The sequence below is a fragment of the Temnothorax americanus genome, unplaced genomic scaffold (assembly GCF_048541705.1).
Source record: "Temnothorax americanus isolate GAGA-0224 unplaced genomic scaffold, ASM4854170v1 Scaffold36, whole genome shotgun sequence".
NCBI classification, from domain to species: domain Eukaryota; kingdom Metazoa; phylum Arthropoda; class Insecta; order Hymenoptera; family Formicidae; genus Temnothorax; species Temnothorax americanus.
Genome location: NW_027509505.1, coordinates 208,903 through 231,052, shown reverse-complemented (window position 1 = coordinate 231,052; position 22,150 = coordinate 208,903). Strand labels below are relative to the sequence as shown.

The window sequence follows — 22,150 nt, the reverse complement described above, 5'->3', positions numbered from 1 at the left end:
CGTGGAGATTCATTGACCTAATTGGGAGACGCCAAGAAATATATATATAGAGAGAGAGAGAGAAAGAGAGAGAGAGAGAAAGCAGTGGATTTCAACCGGCGCGCGGCGGCATTTCGATCCGTCTCGTCGTCGGATGCAAATTTCGCGGAATGGAAAGTCATCCGAAACGACAATCCGATAGACGATAGACGGATACGTAAACAACGGACGCTCCTCGTAAATACTGACAATTCGTTCCGCTTACTTTCCCTCGGTGAATATATCGACATGGAGGTTCCGATTTGCGATCCATAAAGATACTAGGATTCTTCCGTTCTACATTCGAGATTTTGCAAGCATGATGTATAGCGGACGTCAATCAAAGCTTTCCGGGAGTACGCGATGCTCTCTCCCTCTTTCTCTCTTTTTCTCCCTCTCGTCCTTTATTATTATTAGTCTTCCGCGGAGAGCGAGAGACTCGACTTGTTACGCAAATAGAAAAAGCGCGCGTTAGTATTACTACCAAAAAACCTTATAGGTAGCTTACATTATTCAAGAGACACCTGGGCGCAATCGTTCTCTCTATCCGAGGGACGTCGAGAGTCCCTAATTTCCCAAATCAATCGTTAATTTTTATTGACTCTCCAGAGGCAGCGACTAAAGAATTCGAGGGTTTTCCCGGGATCGTCGGGAGGAAGAAAATTCAATTCGATTCGATTAGCAGAACCGGGGAGAGAACAATCGCGACCGTGCCGCGAATTCTCAAAGCGGTTGGATGCTACTCTACGATAATCGTCATTCTCGAGACTCGGTGCAGGATCGTCCGATTCCATTTTTGTTCTTGCCGTGTAAAAACGGGGAGGGCAAAAACCTCTCGATATGTCGAGGAAGTAGTTAGTATTAATTTACGTTTCAGCTCGCGTAACAAGCGAGAGAATAAGCGAGCCGCCATCCCACAGTCTCTGGGCTTTGGGGTTATAAAAGCGCCGGCATTGAGACCACCGCGCCGGAAAGTGGAGACTGTCGATATTTCCAATATCACGTTCACGTCGAGTCGATCTGTATTTACACGTTCGCCGCGGTACAATTTGTAAGGCGTAAATTCGCTTAGATCTGCTCGTGACGTGGCATGTCATCAGGCGCGCGCGCGCGCGCGTCACGCGCCTCCGAAGCTAATCGGTGAAGGGTCGAGCATGCTCGTTTAGCAAATTGGGTTGCGAATCTAAATCTGCTTTGTGGATCACCCTCTCTTATTCTCTCGCTCTTTCATATATTTCTTTCATTAATTATCTCGCGCGTATTCTTCGCGCTATAGGGAGAAAGGGAAAAGGAAGAAATGAAAGAGTAACATGTATCTAATTGTCCGGCATCGGCAGGGAGCACCTGCTTAAATCTTTAAGAGGAGAATAGGAGGGAAATTGCCGGAAAAACCAAAAGCCTCGTCTGTGCCAATAAAAAGGGATCAACCTCACGAACAGAAGTCGATCGGGGAGAACTGAAAGGACAAAAAGGGCGGCGCACGTACCGGAGAAAGAAGTGGCGTGGACCATTTTTCGGGAAAATTTACCGCTCTCGGATTGTGTATATATGTGTGTGTGTGTGTGTGTGTGTGTGTGTTCGCGCGCCCGTGAATTCGAACAGCTAAATCACCGGAATTTCATTTCTGTTCGTCGGTCGGGGAACATTACCGTTCGTTCTGTCGTCGTTGCGAGATTTTGGTTCTGGAGCGCCGGCGGTGCTCAGAATTTCTTCCATCCCTCGACCGCAAACCACCCTCAGAAATCTGAGGGAGCGGCGCGTCCTTAATTGGGCGGGAGGAATCGTCGATAGATATAAATAGCTCTATTAAAGAAAAAAAACCGATTCAAGAGCTTATTAATTTCAGCCGACGCTTAATTGGCCTGCTTCGTATTTCGCTTCGAAATGCGATGGGATTTAGAACGTTACTTTCTAAAAATGGATATCAATTTACGCGGTCACGAGATAAACGTAGACCCCTCCGGATGTTTACTGGAGTCAATTAACAGTACCACGTGTCACGCGTATCGTTTTGTGTTGCGAGAATCACTTCATTGTCAATTATTACTTCGGCTTAAAATTGTCGATTACATGAATGGTACCGATTTCAATAGGCGCAAACGAACGTGCGCAAGCGGCATCTAATTAGGCAATGAATATCGTCGGGGAATGATCACAGTAGGCAATCTATCGGTGCTAATTCACAATCGCTATTTGATGGAAATCCTAATTAGATCATACGATATGCGTTAGCTTAATAGCGGACTTGATAATAACGAGTTCGGCGTGCTGAATGTTCGGTACCCTCTCTCTCTCTCTCTCTCTCTCCCTCTCCCCCCCCCCCAAGCGCGGATTACGAGCGCTTTCATATCACATTTAATAATAAAGATTAACGTTATGAGCGACTATAAGCGTGACGGGATGTCGATTCGACGTATCGATTCCACCACCGCCAATTTACCATCATCCAATTATCTAGTCTAGGTGCCTGAAAAGAAAAACGACAAACTCTTGTTAGAGATATAAGGTAGATACTTATTATTTACTGTCAGGTATGCTGTACATAATATTTAATTTGTCTTACAAATATTATATAAAATTACAATCGATCACGAAGAAGTAGATTTCGCGCACCGTCATTCCCACGCCAGCAATACATGACCTTACACGCCACTGGCGCGAATACACACTCGGAGGACACACTTACACACCGACAGGCATACCCAGTAAAACGAGACGGCGGGACTCGTGAACTAAATCGGTAAATCTTCGAACTCAGAAAAAAAAAGAAGAAAAAAAAAAGAAAAGAAAAAAAGAAAGTAACGCGCGCATACGTGATTAGCGCAATTAACGGGGTCTCTCGACACCTTCTTAATCTCCGTTTAGTTTTGATCTGTGGACGCTACGTCGCTACGTCGAATCGAAGACGATCGATACGTCTCCCACCCGCGACACCGGAGATCGATCCGTCTTCCTTCGTCGCGCGAAAAAGGAAGCGAGGAGGCGAAGAGAGATCAACCCTCGTCCTCCTCTTCTTTTTCCTTCTTCACCTTCTTTTTACCTTCTTCTCTTTGACTTAACGATCGGTTAATAAAGCTTTCCATCGCGAAACGGTCGATTCGACGGTCTTTGCCATCGGCCGCCGCCGCCGCCGCCGCTGTTTAGCGGCGATCCCGACCCCTCATCTTCGGCGTGTCCGAGCCAAGGCGCTCCGAGCCTCCGCGCGGATTCTTTGACGATCAACGAAGGACGAAGCCCCGGAGGAAGAGCTCTTTGTTCTTCGCGGAAATTATTATTCCCGAAGATGAATACGCTCGTACGTGTCACCGATTGATCCTGAAGTATCGATTTCCGTACAATTACGCGCGATCGCGTACGCGTGGACTGTGACGGGTCACAAACTCACCACATTCCGCGTCGATACTCCGGGATGAAAAAAAAAAAAAAAAGAGATAAACGTTACGCTTCATAAACCGCCTCTGTCGTCGAAGTTCCCATCGAATCGTCCCTCCCTGCGCACGATCTATTCCACGGTATCTCACTCACCGGTGACTCTCGGTTATTAGGGTGCAAAAGGTTATTAGCAGTCGAACGTGAAAAGAGGAAGACAAACGAAATAAAAAGTTTAAAAGAGAAGGGTTAAAAGAGGGTTAAAAGAGAAAGAGCTTGAAGGGTCATACGAATTGCGAGGAGAAAATCTACCTTCGACGGATCACCGGAAAGCCGAGCGATTCGCCACGCGTGAATCGCAGTGTAGATCGCGATTGGCAAAGCAAAGAAAAAAAATACAGAGTGAAAATCGCAAGGGATGAACGAAAGAACGGGAGGGAAGGAGGAAGAGAGAGACACACAGACAGAAATCTATTTGAGCTATTATCTAACGAGTCGAGAAAAAATATTCCGCTTTCTCTCTTCGTGCAATTTGTTACCGCGTCACACACGTGTATCTCTCTCGAAATTGTTCCGTCGCTGTATAAATAAAAGTCTATAATCTCCATCGTGCACGTGGTTCGCGTCGTTCCTCGTCCGAGCCTGCTGTCGTGCGAGAAATGACGCTGTCGTCCGTCGAGCATTTTTGCGAATGCCTACAATACACAGTACACACACGCATGCACACACGCAACATACACATATGTATCTATATATATATATATATATATATATATATATATATATATATTTATGTGTGTATATATATATATTTATATTTTCTTTTATATATGCATTATTCACACGGAGGCACGACGATAATGTATATATACATATACAGATATGTATAGTATGTTTATATGTATATATATATCTTTCACGCATACACATTCGTTCGAAGAAAAATAAATGGTATGTATACATATTATTCCAAGAAGAGTGCGTAGATCTTATTTTGCAAGCAAAGTCGTATTCGATGTTTTCCTTAGCGGAAATTAAAATCCGAGGTCGCGCCGAGATATCCAACATTAAAAATTTATAAATAATTGTAACGAACAATTATATAATGGATTACGATACCCGGGAAAAATTTTCGCCAAGGAATATTCGTTCGTTCAAGATTAATGTATACTATTGTTAAGTGTACACTCTGGCTACACACATATATAAATATAACGAGCAGGATGTGTGTGTGTGTGTGTATGTGTATGGTGTCTACATCTCGTCGCTACGGCCCTAAACAATTTTGATTTAATTTTAATTTAGCTTTAGACGGATTATAATCAAAAAATACACTTTAAGCTTTAGTAAAGTCGATCTTTCATAAGCACAAAGTATACAAGAAAATATATACTTTCCGATATAAAACATCCTATATAGCGATATCCGTGACTCGAGGAATCGGCAGACGTCCTGCTCACTGTCGTCCTTAGATTTAACGTCAAGATACAAACAGGGAAGAGCATTAATATCGCGACATCTCAATGATTATCGTGAACTATATACTATCCTCTCCAGTTGCCTCTCTCTTGCCTCTCTCTTTTTTGTCTTGAGTTTCTTTTCTCTTCTAAGACACCCGCGTCAACTGTGTAACACATTTATTTTAGCGTTCAAGATTTCGAGCGCAAGAATATTCTCACCATCGGTCGGCGATGTTCCGGGAGAAAAATCGATGCAGCTTCGAACGATTGGCGAACGGAAATCGAACATGAATTACGTGAGCAGCGAGCGTATAATTTTTCCCTATATTTATAATAAGCGTATTTCGAAAATTCGGCCGAGTAGCGCAGCACCGATCTCAGTTCGGTTTCCCATATGTCTGCGATGCGCGTACACGCTCGCTGCCTCGATTCCCGATAGCTGAGAAGATAGGACGCGCGAAGCAGATCAAGAGAGATGGCACGAGAGCGTGAAACGGGAGGGAGAGAAAAGGACGTTGAGAATCGCCGTCGTCATTGCAGCAGCTGCGTGGGGTATATCGGAAATTGCGACTTTCTGCGGAACGATATTGTCATGAAGAGTTGTTGCGCGCTGCCCTTACGATACTATACGACCGACCGTGTCCTTACGTCTTCGGATAAGATGTATCCGCGGTTGCGAAAATCCCGAATTTGCGACGACGAAATATATTTGGTGTAGGCTCTTAATTACATTTAATTAGACACGCTGGTGGAAACTTTGAGTGTCCCCTGCGGAAAGAGGCGCGGATTTTTTTTTTTATTGCAATTTCATTATTCGTACGGCCGTTCGAGATTTTCGCTTTCGCTAGAGAGAAGGAACGTCGAGGAAAAATCTCGTTTCGCGATATCGGCATCGCGGTATTTCTCGCACGAGCGGATCACAAAAGCGAAGCACTTTCCATAGTAAAGAAGCGTATGTGCTTGTGTAGATGGTACTTTACATATACAACGATAATTAGTTTCTTATTTCTTTCCTTTTATCTTACGCGACTAACCCAGTTCTGTTACATCGAAGTAATCTGCAGATTTACAATATCTATTATTATAAACGTTCTGTCCACTGTCTGGTAAAATTCTCGAAGAATATAGATTGTTCGGTTATTATTCGCAGGACATCAGACGAGAGAAATCAATCAACAATTCGATATATCTCGATGTCGTAACAACGGACTAGCAAAAAAAAAAAAAAAGAACCGAGTGAAATCAAACTTTGAGTCAACCGCGTGTGTGTCGGGGAACACTTCAACGAAACAATAGTCGCAAGTAAAAAAGAAAAAAGATTCTCTCAACAGACCGCATACCGGGTGAAACCAGCGCGTTAACACTCGCGATTAATATATGTTAACGCAGGACGACACACACTAGAACTCTCATTCGGTGGACGTAACAAAAATATATATAGGTATTCTCTATTATAGTATATGAATTTTATTTTTTTTCGTTAAGATCGTTCCGCTTCGCTTAAAGTCATTTGTGCACCGCGAGCACGATGTCATGGTTTTATAGATGAGAAAGGTAACGTTACATTTACATAACACTATGATTTATTCTCCCCCCCCCCCACGCAAAGTGAAGACAATTTCATAACGATTTACCTTAGCTACACTTCGTAAAACTTATCGATTGTAAAAAGGCAATTTAAAGTCGTCCCGTTTCCCGAGACCGTTTAAAACGATCGAGAGGATCGATTTGACGTGACGGTAATCGCTTGGATACTCGTCATCGCCGAGTCGATTATTCTTAAAACGAATGCAAAAACGCGAAGAGATGGGTTCTTTGCGAGTTGAGGAAAAAAAGATGCTCTGGAAGAACGAACGCTTCTCTTTCTTGCTTTTCTTTTCCTTCTTCTTTTTTTTTTTTTTTAATTATTCGACTTAATCCTAAAAGTTATCCGGATAAAAGTCGCGCATAGTCCAGTACTCAAAGACGGGATATAATTGAACGGGAAAAGAAGTTCTTACCACATCATCGATTGCCGATACGCGAAACTTAAAACATTCACCTGCGGCACAAACGTAATTGTAGAGTCGAGAAAGGACGGAAATATAAGTTTCATTCTTTTAAAGTATTACGCGAAGGCAATTAAAAATATAGGACGCTTCAGTATTAAAAAGCGGACGATGCACGCAAAGTAAAAAAAAAAAAAAAAAAAAACTATCGGGGATTGACGTAAATACAGGAATGAAAAAACAACTGCGCGTACGAGTCTTTGGTGATTGGATGCAACAGAACGTATGATGTATGCGATCAGAAATAATGAATAAAAAATTTATATAGGTCACCCCCTCGCGGCCGTAATGATAAATTTTCTATCCACATCCGCTGTATCCATTATAATTGAAAATATCGTTATACTCGATTGCTAACCGAAGCCGGGAAAAGAAATAAAAGGTAGAACTCAATTCACTGACCAATTCTATCCGGGATCATCATCAAGCGTAACTATTAATTCGCAAGGGAATTCAATTAAGTTCGTGGTACGTAAGTGGGGACTTGATCTGATTATCCTTATTGGATAGAGACTTCTATTACGCGAGATCGAAATCTCTTTCACCCCTTTCCTTTCACATTGTCGATTTTCTCACAATCGTCAGGCTATTGCGCACGAAGTGGCACGAGTTACGAATTCGTATACGAATGGACGAAGGAGACGGCGCGGCGTGGCAAAGTCGTGAAAAACGAATCAATAAAGATCTAAGACACACTGAGTAACATACATATATGTATATATAATATATATATTATAAATTAAAACAAAATTTAAAAAAAATGCAATAAATTCCGAGCGAACAAGTTTGATTAGTCTCGCGCGCGCGAATTTGTTATGTACATAAGTACTTGTATGTAATGTGCGTTTTATTTACATATACGCACACATGTCTCTGGGACGCATCTGAGCATGAGAAAAAAAACGCGTTAAGTAAAAATCGATCCAGAGAAGAAACTAAAACCGGTAGAGACCCGATAACGACGTGGTTATCCCTACAACGAATATCGACAGTAGAAATATAATCTTGTTAAATGTCTCTCGCGTAAATTCAACAATAATAACAAATTATTACGAAATTGTTATATTGCATAATATGTACAAACTATGTTTTGGTTTCCTTTTTCTCTCTTGGTCGTCTCTTAAATTCCTGCGCCTAAACCTAACGTTTTAAATCGGCTATCGTCGTTAGACATCGTAACGAAATATAGTAAAAACATCTCGCACAGGAATTCACAAAGCGGTCGATTATCGATTCTACTCGAACGTGACAAGTAGATCCTTTGGGAAGAGATGATTTTGAAGTGACAGATCTACTAACGCTATACAAATAGTTATTAAGGAACAGCGCATCTCTCTCTCTCTACACATATTAGAAAGATTCTCCGTAAAAAAGAATGTTTACTGAGAATTGCAACACGGTGCAACAATAAATTACATTTTTATGAACGTAAATTTGTAAAAACAAGTAATTCGGTATGACTCCCTCATCACTTTGATAAGCAGAAATTTCTAAAAAAAAAAATATATATATATATATATATATATATATACACACATATATATATATATTTTTTTTTTAAAGAGCAGTACGCTTTTCTTTAAATACTTTCTAGTTTTTCTGTGCTTTCCTCTCTTATATTTAAAATGTGTAAAGCGGCGTGTTTAATAATGTTTCTTTTAGGATCTACAGACGAACGAAACGTTGCGCCTAAATACTTCGACAGTCTTCAAAGAAAGGAATGCATTGCGAATAAAATCATGCGACTAATTGTAAGTTAAAATTTGTGCAGTTTTTTTTCCCTAATACATTGTACGAAATAAGAGTTTTAGATATCTCTACTGACTTCGATAAGAGAATGGAATTATTTCAGTCGCACAATTAAATCTTCTTTTTTATGGAGTCAACAAATTACGAGAACTATATAATGCGTTCACTAAAGGTGTCTCAACACATTAACAATCGGCTGAAAAGACCAGCAATTAAAGTTGTTGATTCTCTGTCCTAATACGATATTTCGCATCATCTATCAGATTGCTATGATCATTCAGAATGCGCGTTAACATTATTCGTGGACGCTATTCATACCATTACCATGTCGTCGTCCATATTGATAATCGTTGGAAACGAATTGTCTGCTGAACTTTGCCTTTGAACGGGCTTCTTCCTTACGAGTCCGTCTGTGATTAATAAAAGTAAAAAGATCTTAAACCTAGAAGCCTATCTATATCTATCTTAGTACCTATCTTAACCACCTTTTGTCGATTTGATGATAAATAATTGTCTTAGAAGTCAATCACTCAGTAAAACAATGAAGTAATTAAACGCATGATTTCTTGATAGTTCTCTTATAAATCTTTGCCAACATAAATAACGTTATTGGAAAATTTGTTGATTAAATTGCACAATTATAATCAATTCTTAGAAAGTACTTACCAGCGGAAGATGGGAGAAGATCGTCGAGGGATCCATCGTCTAGATCCGTGGCTGACAAGAGAAGATCGTCGTCTGAAGAAGCTCTCGTTAAACTGGGTAGAGTAGACGTCAAGAGGGCCTTCTCCTTCTGGATTTCTTGTATATGATCAACGAGTAGCGCTTCCTCTTCATCTCCTCGATCCCTGTCGCGATCCATCGCAGCTGCCCGTCCTGCAGCGGTCGAGGCGGCCACGTTCAACTCTTCTGGACTAAAGATCTTGGACGATCGTAAACTGGAGAGTCGATGTGTCGCCGTGTGACAGGCTGACTCGAGAGTATTTATGTCCGCTAGCGTCGCTCTGACTACTCTCAGCTTTTCCTGCACAATCGTTTCGACGCAACGCGTCTGCCTGCCCACGTCTTGAAGAGAATCTTGCGCGGGCAATGTCCTGTTTGTTCTGAGGATGCACGGTGCGAACACGATGGCCAGAGCCGATGGTGACATTCTATTGTCCTCCTCGTGTCGCGCTACTCGCGCCAGATGAACAATCAAGCGTTCCATCAGATCGTAATTCGGTTTCGGCAATTTCTTCAGTATGGCGAAGAGCGTGCTGATTCGATCGTGTGGATCCGTCAAGTTTGCCGCGTGCAGAAAGTCGTCGTAATATTCGTAGGTCAAGAGCGGTTCCGGCATGTCTCTGAAAAAACTCTTCAGCACCGCAGCTAGGACATGCACTTGATAGTTCTCGAAATCCACCTTCTCTAAGTCGCCCTCGTCCATTTTCATTTTGAGTTCTCTCACTTTGGAACTGACACCGCTCTTTCTGTATATGCCCTCGGTATAGAGACCGTGCATCTCGATAGTTGTGATCAGTCGATCTACCACGAGTGGTACTTTGCCGTCACCGCAGTCCAACTTGTACAGTGGTACACCAAATACTTTGCGCGAATTCATTTCAGACAGAGAACCGTCTTTGCCGCATTCTGCTGACGCCTTCATGTAGCACTTTTTGTGGCATGTCAATTTACAATCTAAAAAACGAAATATATACATTGCAATTAATTATAATCGTTGAAAAGGAAAAATATAAAAAACGGATTTATTATGCGAATGGAGATTACTTACTCTGGCACACGAGTCCTCGTTCAATAGGCCACATGAAGAAAGATGTGCAGACTTCGCAAGCGGTGGGTATGTTGATAATGGTCAACTGGAACATGTGACTGCCATGTCGTATGGGCTCTTCCTGCTTCCGCTTCTTCTCCTTCTTCCGTTTGCTCTTGCTTTGTTTTTCGAGAGCTTCAGTTTTAACCATAGCCATGAATTCATTCATGAAACCTCTGAACGCATTCACGCCCATCGTTACAGGGAAATCTTCTCTCGTGTTCTCTTGCTTGCAGACAGTTTCCATAACGTGAAGAAAATTGGCGATCAAATCGGTGTACTTGATGTTACCCTCTACGCCTTGCTGTATGGCGACGCTATACGTGATCACCAGGTCGTCCTTGAATTTCCTAAGAGCATGCTTGAAAACGCGATCCACTTCGCTCGGTTTCCGTCCCTCTTCTTGACTCTGCATTTTGTAGATCTTCTTGGTGATAAAGTCTTGCATCAGAGCTAACTCCTTGGCATCGGAAATGATTTTGTCCGTGCTATCGGAGAAGGCTGAAGTACCGGTTAGACTGAATTTGGACGTGACTGTTTGTTTCGTAGTATCGTACGGTGTCCGCGGTGGTTTTCTATTTTTCCGTCTGTTGGCCAATAAGCACGGCATTCTTAGTACTCCGCCGTTTTGAATGCACTTGACATGATATAGCTGCTTGCAGTCGACACATTTGTAGCCTTGCGTCACGAACGCGTCCATTTTCTCATGGCAACACACACATACGTCGTCCTTCGCAAATCTCGCCACTTTTCGGAAACGATGGCCGGCCAAGGTAAACATTGATTGATTGTTACCTTTCCATTGAAGAAGATCCATACCAGGCGCGAGTTTCAGGTCGTTCGAGCTGGTATCCTGTCCTATTTTATCTTCACTTAGACCCGAAATTTTCGTAGCTGGATCGGAGTTTCTCCTTCGCAGTTCGAGAGTCGTGATCGCGTTAGATCTCATGCGTTTACCGGGCTGCTGCACCTTGTATGTAGCTTCATTCTTGTTCATGGGCCAATCCGTAACGGACCGAGAAGCAGTCTCGTGTGGATAATCTTTTCGAGACCATACGTTCGTCGTTTTATTCAAGTCGCTTTCCTTAATCGTACCAAGAAGCAGATTTCGCGTTTCCGTGTTAGCTTCGACTATGCTCTCGCCCATAGATCGACACTGAACCTCTCTCGAAGGTCTATTTCGTCTTGCGTTTCTCACCGGCACGTCTGGCTCGTATTTCTCCTTCGAACGTGAGTTCTTTTCATTTGGGGATGATCCTCTTAATAAAGTGTTCTTCAAAGCACTGTCATCGTTGACGTCTACGGCTTTCAGCGCAGTATCTCCTTCCGAGTTTTGTCGCCGCAAATAGCTAAGATCTTTGATATTCTTGGCAGATCCGTGCTTGGTATGATCTCGCTTTGTCGGCGATATCGGAACATTTTCCATTCGCTCATTAGCTACATTGTTGTCATTGAGTCCACGTTGTTGCTTGCTGCTCGCTAAGCTTTCCATCTGAACAAAGCGATCGCTCGTGTCGAGTTTGACATTATAATTCGCTGCTTCGTTGGGCTTCTCCGGTCGGGCTTGTTCAAAAACGCTATCCGCCACATTCTTGTAATGAGAAACGTTCGGAGAACGGGTAACAGTTGCTTTCTGAGGTACCGACATAAAGTAGTCGCTGTAATTGGCGGGCGAGTAATCTACTCTACGACGCCAGATATCCGAATTCGGACTGTGCGTCAGATTTACGTTGGTGGAGTGATACTTCATGTCGCGCGAACTGACGAACGGTGGACTCGTGTTGAAAACAGGTGGAGCACTTTGCACGGCGCTCGGTATTTCGCTTTCGGTCTCACCGTCGCTATATCCCGTCGAGGAACTGTCAGTTCTTCTACTCACCGAAGAGAGTCGACTGGACGTTAGATTTACATTCGATGCGACCGCCGGCGAATGATCACCGCGTTTTGTCCTGGTACTCGGCACGGGTCTCGAGCCGGAATTCTCTTGCGATTCAGAACTGTTGACGCTGGCTTGAGATTCGTAACTCCTCAGACTAGTCAAACTCTCGAGACTACTTTTACGCTCCGTTATCTCGTCGAAATGATAGGTTTCGGTATTCTTCAACGTTGCGTCGTGCAAAATTCGCTTGTTCGGAATGAGCTTTCGTTTGGAATACGAGATATTTGTATCCAAAGTGCTGTCTCGATACGCATTATCGCTCCTATAAAAAGATAAATCAATAAGCTTTTGTAAACGCTCTAACTGTGGAATTCAAATTTTGATACCTACCTTGGTGACGTGAGTCGATTTTGAGATTCTATTTTTCGAGGTAATTCACCATACTCTGTCAGACTTCGATCTTCCGTAAACCTGTACATTAAAATAAAATAATATAAAGTCGTTATTCATATTGTGTTATATGTGCATGTTATACTTACTCTTCGCTATCTTTGGCGCACACTCTATCATACATAAGTTCCTTGTATTCTTGAATTCTTTTGACTTCTTGAATTTTGTCTGGTAAAAGTCTTTTTCGTCTTTTCATTTCATTAAATCTTTTTCGGGCATTATTTCCTCTGACGTATGCCTGGAAAGTAATCGCGCATGACTTCAGCTTTTTAAACCAATTATGTTGTTTGTATGCTCTCCAAGCATTTTGTATATGTAATGCGGCTTCGGTTCTTGCACGAAGAACCTGAGCTAGTCGCTGTGCTGAGACCATTCTCCAGAAAGATTGTATTTGTACAATGGCATTCTTTAATCTAAGGAACTTCCTCCTTTCCAAACAAGCGCGGAACCATTTCTGTATGGTGGTAATGCTCGTTATGATTTGTTGATGAAGTTCAATGTCTAGTTTGATCTTTTCGGACTCTCTGAGGAAGACCTTGGTAGTACCCAACTGATAATTATCTCTGTTGAGATTGAGAGTCAGTAGGAAGTCCCTCACGTCGGACTGCGAGCTCAGAAGACCCTTAGGAAGTAGCATTCGATAGAGTTGTATAAATTCCTCATATGTTAATCGCACGTTGAAACCGGCCTGCCTTATTCTGACAGTCTCCAACATGCCCGTGTAGCGCAGCTGTCGTTGTACCGTTTCCTCATCAAATTCATTCGGCACTTTATTAGCGTTACTCTTAATACACCTAATAAAGAAAGGATTTGCCTGATTCAGAGTATCCATCAGGCTATGCAAACTCTGTTGAAATTGTGCGGAAACAGTCATAGGTTGTTTTCTGGCTTTTCCCGGTCCAGTACCGTAACTCTGAGTTCTTCCTGCGAGTGTCTTTACAGTTTGCAGATTTTTCAGACCTTTCTTGCCACGTTCCCTCGGCCGAAATGACTTATTTTTCCTGTAAACATTCCGATGCTAATATTTGTAATATTCGTTGTTACATGATGGATATTCGTTCTCCTGTTATGATTTACCATATCGTCATGTATATATATATATATATATATATATATATATATATATACACAAATATATATATTATATATAAAATATATCACACGCTTTTGATAATAATTTTATATATACACAGGAGAAGGAATTACAATCTAGTCAGCAATGATCTATAAAATCTACAAGTATCGAAAATGTATGTTTGTCCAATACACAAAATATATCTAATATACGAAATATGAAATAAGGCATAGTAGAAAATTGATGTAGTATAATATAAGTAGATATAGTAAGAAACATAGCAAGCTTAAGGGTAATATGTAGAAATATTTGATAGATGAATGTTATAATAATGATATAAATGAAATACTAATGTAGAATTACATTATTTTTAATTTGTAATTATAATAAAACTAATTCATATTCTATGTCACATTTGCATCCTAGGTTATAAATTATTCATGGTCATAACAGTAGTTACAAATAAGATATATGCAATTTGTAATTTGTAAAAATTATTTTTTTAAACAACTATTGCAAAACACTCAGCATGCAGCAATCATCATTAAATATATCGAGAACAACTGCAAGATTGGCGATAGACTACACATAATGAGAAATGGTTCTATGATGATATATGATGATCTTTGATTATCAAAAGGTATGCAGCGGTATATCATTGAGAAGTTAAGATAAATGGATAAAGCCACGGGGTACAATTTTGACTATTAATGGCTTACGAAAATGCTATTACCTACAAGAAATAAACCCATCACCACCCGGAATTGCTATGGAGCACGTACTAATCTTGGTGTAGATCAGTAATTTTTCTCTGTAGCTTAAATTACGTTATTAAATGAGTATATCGAATAGATACGTTTTACATACATGACAATCTGATTAGCGCGTTCCATGACGTTTGCTTCGTCTTTTGGAAGCACCCTCTCTAGCGGTGTGTGAGTATCTCGTCTGAATTTATTATTACTATGGGACTGGTCTTCCCTGCCCCTTAATATGTAACCACCCTTCGACGACGCAACGTTTGACGGGTGTTGCGTCTGATTAATGTTTCTAAATTGTGGCCACGATAGACGATTGTTGTTTATATTGTCGTTTTCGGTTTGTATAGAAGATAATGTAGCAGAAGGAGTAGTGGCCGGTGGTAAACATACACTGCGTTGCTTCTGATAACTTGGTGGGCGAGTATGTTTGTGTGAACTGAAAAATTTTCTAGTTCTTAATTATTTCGTCGACCGACGATATTCCTTACGATTAACTAATTATCGTTTATAAATAATTGGTTGTTCATTTTTAATATGCTTTTTTTCGGTCGCGGGTACCGAGCTTTATATATGTGATATCCATTCCTCAGGGATGTTTCATTGATTGATGAATGATTCAAAAAGTAGAAAAAATGAGATGATCGAGATATGAACTGTATAAAAGAAAATTCAGTTTTGCGTCATAAATCATGCCCAGATACAATAACAAGAAGAACATTGTACATACAATGATAGAATGTAATTGTATGAAAATGTCATGGAAATTGCATTCTAGTTATGGCTAACACGAGGGGTGCAAACATAAATCAAAATAAAATCTGTAGACACACATATTTGGAGCAAAATATATATGGATTTACAAATTTACTCAGAATAAATATTTTTTTAAATTATTTAAAGCTGAAGTTGATCGTCACAAATATATTAATATACTTTAATTTGTTGTAAATCCATGGAATATATCAACAAAATATAACATTTGCGAAAATTACACATACAGTGGATCGAAAGACCACTTACGCAATTCGGTTAATAGTTAGATTGACTGTCGACAACGTCACAAGATGGCTACAAAGGGATAAAAGACATATGGCCAATATAAATATAATAGATTCGTCTTAATTTATAAATACCAAAACTTTGTCAGAGCGTGATGCATGTATTATTGACGCACAACGTAGATTCATACTAGATGAGACAATATACAGATCAAACATGTCCAAAAAAACAAGCGCAACAAGCACTTTCTTCTCACACAATTTTCAATTTAATACTATATCTTGCTTTGTTATATATAGGTTACAGATAGAGAAGCGTTTGGTACTCTTTTATTATCGTTCATATATAGAAAAAACGTTATTTAATTAGAAAGCTAAAAAGATTTAAATATTACCTTATTAAATTCTCGTTGGGTGTTCTGTACCTGTTTTGTACACACGTCTTGGTTCCATCGACTGAAAGAAAAGGCACATATTTTTAAATTAATTCTTTGAATTAATCGATGCATTAAAGATGTTCAAACAACGTGTCATAATTTAATATCTACCTCTACCATGTCTGTGTGCTCGACCGGCTTCTTGAAATGCAAAGTGTGCGCGAAAGAAGGCCCGCAGTATGGCCCACCTGAATACGGCAACCGGATCAGCGCCGACTAACTCCCGCACGAAAGCAAGGGAGGAATTTTTCAACACTCCAACTACGCCATCGGGTCGCATTAAGTCTAGATTCTTTTCTCTCATATTAGCTGCTTGGTACTTGACCGCACCGGCGTAATGACGTACAACAAACGCCGCTTCTCGACGCTGCGGTGCCTCATAGAATGAATTATCTTTATGCACAGAGTTAAATTTCTGTAGCAACGTCTCGTTTGTCGCACCAGGAAAGCTGCAAGATAATAAAATCAAATATTCGAAACATATTTCACAAACTTCGGAAAGAACAATGTGTTCAAGAAATAATACTAACTTGCACTGGTCATCAAGAAGACACAAGAGACCACTCGGTTTTCCTTCGATGAGATTGAGACATCCGGAGTTGTCGCTGTATCCTATGTCTGTCCATCTAATTCCCTGCTTTCTATATTCTCGTTGTTCGTATTGGAAAACATGTTGGTTGAAGTAATGTTGTAATTGCTCATTCGCGTAATTGATACACAATTGCTCGAAACTGTTGCATGTTTTGAAATCTTCGAAGCCAAATATATCTAATACACCTATACTATTGCCTTGATGATCTCTGAGAGTATCTTTTTTAGAAAGCAGGGCATGATTCACCTGATATAAGCGATATGAATTATTTCAAGTGTCGCGCAGTTAATAATCATAGTTGTTTACAGGCACTTTTATTACCTGCAGCACAATCCAATCAAATAAAGCTCCGTACAGACACTTTGCCATGGCATCGCGTGCCGCAATCGCTTCGGGAAGCCTATAGTTAATAACTAAAGTCTCTCCGGAAGCTCTCGCACGTTTGGCAGTGAGTGCAGCCAACAGAGTTTCTTGTTTCACTCGGAGAAGCTCCGATATCAATGCAACTACTTCTGGATTTTTAACGCCTACAGCTTCGTCATGATGATGATACGACTTTCTTGGATGAAACTCAACATTACCTAAGTCAAGAACGCAGAGTTATTTTAGCGACACACATGGTATGGCTAGGTAATTCGGCAATTACCTAGCAAAAGGACTGCCGACAGAACTGCGAAGAGTCGCCTTTGTTTCTCCGCTGTAAAGCCCACCATTTCCATAGACTGTTTTAATCTCGAGAATTCATGTCGTTCGTCGATATTTTCCAGTCCGTAGCAACCGCTTTTATTTAAGTAATTATATCGATCACAGCTCTCCAAGTGCAACAGCTGTTTCTCTTGCTCGTTCGCGCCAGCCAATAGGTAATAAAACACGTGATAATTCCTTTCATTTCGTCCTTGAGAAACAATCCTTGATTTCTCCAGAAGATATTTTTGTACCACAGCGCTATAAAATGCATTTAAATGTAAATTATATTTTAAAATTTATATTTAGAGAATGTTTATTACCGTAGAACATACCCATGGACCATTCCATTTTCCTTGTAATTTACTTGGATAAATTTTCCAAAGCGACTGCTGTTGTTATTGTGGGCCGTTTTCGCATTGCCAAATGCTTCTAGAACTGGTCCAGCGCTGAGTATTGTCTGTTCCACACCGCTGCCATGTGAACCCTTTTGACTAAGCGCTGTCAAGTGATGCAACAAAAAATTCGTTGATTCCGTTTTACCAGAACCGCTTTCACCACTGATAACGATACACTGATTCTTCTTCTCCTTAAGCATACAATGATAAGCTGCATCGGCTATGGCAAATATATGAGGAGGTATGTCCGGACCCAACCTTCTGTTTTGATATAACTTGACATATTTCGGATTGTAGATAGGGTAGAATTTGAATGGATTCAAGGCAATTAGTATGCTGCCGACATAAGTGTATATGTTGCCAGCCAAAAACCTTGCCCTCAGATTATCCAATAGGGTTTGTTCGTTCAGATCTGGAAGCTGACACAGATCTGGATATTCCTTGTCACGTGGTTGATAAAGGAATCTATTAAAATAGTCCTTCAAAAGTTGAGGATCCATAGGAAATCTACTGTCGGACCACAAGTAGTCCGGTTGCTTTTTTCGTAGGTAAAATCTGAAAAATCAAGCATGAAAATTGTTTCGTGAGAAATCGCCTTAAATCAAGCGACTAATATAATAAAACGTAATTATTATATCCAAACATAACAGACCTGTAATATTCTTGCCGAGTATCATTTTTTGGCCACAGTAACATTAGTGCTACGGGGCACTCAGCCGGGCCGAGTCTCCTTTCCTTACATTCCTGCCCAACAGAATTCCCTACCACTTCCGCTAACTCGTAGCCATTCGAAACAGAAGCGTCCACCAGTCCGAGTCTTTCAATAATACATTCCACTATCTCGGCTGACGAAGTTTGTTTCGTGGCTTTAATGGAAAGCGCCTCATATTCAGGGCTCCATTCGCCCACAAATACTTGCACCACTCCAGACCCACCGTTGTCCATTTTTTTTTAACCCTGAGATCATGGATCACATAAAAATAAACAAAGATAATCTACTATACAAATTAAGTCATTTTATTATAGCGGCATACCTTGTATCGAAGAGGGTTAGCAAGTATGTCCTCTGTCATCTATATAATATTTAAAATACGTTGTTTCCCCTTCTTCTTGTTTACTCGTTATGTACAACCACTGATTTAAGCGTTTAAAATAATTATTATACATTTTGTTTTACAAGCTTGCAACAATACAACGTCAATGTTTACGATTATTTACACGCGTTAATTCTACCATACTTTTGATACAATTTGGGATCATTTACTTTTGCCAAATACACTTGCCAATTGGCTCGAGATTTTGAGAGGTGATCAACTTTAATAACGTGTATCAACTTGAAGTTTTAAAAATAAATCTGTGATATAAAATAAAAATTTGCATCTCTCGTGGTCATAAAACATATCAATAAGAAATTTTAAAGCCCTTTCAAAATTATTTCTAGGTCTTTCTCAATATATCGTAGAGTATTCCAACCGTTAATAATTATTAATGTAATAAAATAGAGTCGTTGAAATTATTTCTTTCTTTTCAATAGATTTATACGTTCAGTCAATTCGATAGGTCCTTGTTCCTGATTTGTTCATTAAGCGTTAGAGTATTTATAGAGTCGTAGAATAGCCTGCTTTATTTGAACATCATGCGCTTAGCCCGGACTGTCAAACGGAGCCTTTCCGACAGCATTAAATTATTATCACAACATTCACTGAACGGGTGACAGGCGTGGGTGTGCTATTGTTGGTAGGCAGTAACTTAGTTTCCTCGTTCCGACAAAAATCCAAGGTCTTCAGCGTATTGTAAATATTCTCGTGCCTCTTGAGTATTTCAGCATATTTATTGCAATAGTTTCACAGGTGCTGCTTTATCATTTCCGTCTATTGCACAAAGTTTTCTCTAAATCAAAAGTGTCCTATCTGAAAAAATAAATAAATAAATAAATAAATGCATATATAACACATTAATGTAAAGAAGGGCGCGAAAAAGCAGGATCACATTAAACGTCTAATATCATTTCAATCGGGGTTACATTTAAGCTGAATACCTCAATTCAACACCACGGGAACGGCAAAAATTGATCCAGCGAGGAATCGCGTCACACGCGTATAAAATAAACCAATCCCGGTTTTTAGTTACGTTGTAACGCGCCTCTCAGGGCGCGCGACGGGAACGCGAATGGAACAGGTGCGACGCATTTCTATTTTAAACGAGCGCAGGATAGAACGCACATCGCGAATCGCGTAGGAGGGAGGCGGCTATTGGAACGGCTATTAAAAACGAAGAACGGATAAGAATAATCGAACTTTTTTTTATTTCCCCCCGATCACTCTCTCTCTTTCTCTCGGCGACGGCCACCGCGCGCGATCCTCTACTGCGAGTCGCGCTTCTCGGGGACGCGCACGCACGTGTCGCGCGCGCCCGCGCGAACGTCGATGAGACGCACGATGCACGGTCGAATTTAAAAATATCTCACTTCTACCCCGGAGACGACGGTTTTTCCGACGAGACCGTGGGACTGTGCGCGCACGCAAATAACCGCGCCGTCGCGCGCGAACGCGAGAAAAACACACCGCCGCACCCCCCTTCTTCCTCCAGGAATACACGGGCAGAGGCGTTCCGTCGCGGTCCAGGGGCTCTCTCTCTCTCTCTCGAGATCGGCGAGAGCGGCCTCGCGCCTCGTACACGCTCGTACAAAGGAATGCCGCGAGCGGTATTTAGCGTTTCCGCGATACCGCAATCGTTCGTTTCCTCGCACCGCTCGCACGGCGAACGGCGAGGGAAGAGGGAGGGGGGGGGGGGAGTCGACGGCCGTATGACATTTGGGGACACGCACGGGGCACGGGGTCCCCCGCTGTGCGGACCGACGGGTCACGGACCGTGCCTCGCCGATCGACGGCCGAGCGAACGTCAACGCGATAAACCGCGCGCACCGCGCCCGTGAACCGTCGCGGCGAGTTTCTGGGGGCAGAAGCTGAATCACACACGGGGCACGGGGCGCCCGCGCCGTGCGATATCACCGCGAAGGAAGGCACGCGTGAGTGCCCGTACACTTTCGCGTCCGTCGCCGTTTACCTCCTCCGTCGGTCGCGGGATCCACGTTGGGGCGCATCGTCCTCCGGGAGCAGCGGGGCCCGCGCGGTGCGCTCGGGCATGCTGCCCGCCGCCGTCGCCGCGCGAAGGAGAGCCGCTGTATTGTCCTCGTACTCCTCGTGAGGTCCCGACTCGGTTCGCCTTCTCCCCTTCTCGCATCCGCTTGTTCCTCCGCGGACTCCTCGCGTCGCCGACGACCGTGCGCGCGGATGGATCGACGAACGGCCGGGTGTGACGCGCCCGCGGTTTGACGCGCGCCGCGCCAACGTCGTCCGCGCCACCGTCCGTCGGCACCGTCTCTCACGAGCGATCGGCCGCGGGGCACACGGCGGACACGCGCGCGTACAATACGGGGCGGGTTGACACTTGGGTAAACACACGGTCACACGCGCGCTGCTGGCCGCGCGCGGTCGTCGATCGCGGGGCACCGTGGACCGTGTCGCGGGATCGATCCGTCAAGCGCGCACCGGAGGACCGGCCTGGGGATCGCGGGGCCCGCGGACGACCTCAAGATCGCGTCGCGTCGCGGCGGGTTTCCACCTGGCCGCGCGACACTTCGCGAGATAGCACGCTCGCCCGCCGCGAGGATTTACGCACGGTCTCACCGATCGCCACGGATGGACGGGGGACCCTTGCCCAGGTTTTGCCCAGGTTTATCGTCCTTCGTCACCGCACGGGGTCCTGCGTCCCGATACGTCCGCCATTTCGATTTTTTCGGTCACGTGGTACGCGCCGGCGGCCGCCGATTGGTCGCGGCGGCCACGGCGACGTGACCACGGTCGCCGATGCGCCTCCGCCGTGCGAACGTCATTCGGCCGACGGCGTTCAGCGCCGCCTGTCGTCGCCACGGCGAAACCTCTCCAACCTGTGCAATCTCCCGATCTCCGTCAATTCGTCAACGTCAAACTCCGTCACTGCTGCTTGGTCGCCGCTCCGGCTCCTTTCTTTCTCGACGGCACGACCGTCAGCCCGACGTAAAGATGACGCGATTTAGGACGAGCGTGATCGATTCTGCTCGACGTGTCGGTTGAATTGATGCGTAATCGCACCGAATCGCCCGATATGTCACGACGTCGTTATCGACTCGAAAGTATTCGTGACAAAGTCCTTCGTGCGCAGGCGCGCGACATGATCCTCGCCGAGAGAAGTCCGATGTCCATTTCTATCCATTGCGGATTAACTTTGATCTCGGTTTAACTTACCTTTCATCTTTTTTATTTCTTACAACTAGAAAGGGGTGAACAGTAAGTTAAACCGAGATTAAAGTTAATCTGCGTTGGCAGAAATGGACATGCCCGCGTTTCCCGGTGAAATATCTCCGTCTAGTGGCGCCTCTGC

General features: G+C 42.7%; 1 protein-coding gene across 4 annotated transcripts; it reads right to left on the bottom strand.

The window, feature by feature from the left end:
• Positions 1-2,508: 2,508 nt before the first annotated feature.
• Positions 2,509-21,885, bottom strand: LOC143901831 (unconventional myosin-IXa). 4 transcript variants are annotated; one of them, XM_077414425.1, is made up of 15 exons: positions 20,795-21,885; positions 18,763-19,638; positions 18,381-18,685; positions 17,666-18,283; positions 17,293-17,591; positions 16,968-17,227; positions 16,585-16,892; positions 16,166-16,503; positions 16,013-16,073; positions 15,640-15,687; positions 12,873-13,784; positions 12,724-12,804; positions 10,416-12,655; positions 9,311-10,321; positions 2,509-9,054 (listed from the first exon to the last, which is right to left on the bottom strand). In XM_077414425.1, the coding sequence occupies exons 3-15, from the start codon at positions 18,671-18,673 to the stop codon at positions 8,957-8,959; spliced, it is 6,567 nt and encodes a 2,188-aa protein (XP_077270551.1). In that variant the 5' UTR covers positions 18,674-18,685; positions 18,763-19,638; positions 20,795-21,885; the 3' UTR covers positions 2,509-8,956. The 4 variants fall into 4 exon arrangements, with proteins under 4 accessions (XP_077270551.1, XP_077270549.1, XP_077270550.1 ...); XM_077414423.1 differs by lacking the exon at positions 15,640-15,687 and adding an exon at positions 14,726-15,055; XM_077414424.1 differs by lacking the exons at positions 15,640-15,687; positions 20,795-21,885 and adding exons at positions 14,726-15,055; positions 19,767-20,437.
• Between the last annotated feature and the right edge of the window lie 265 nt (positions 21,886-22,150).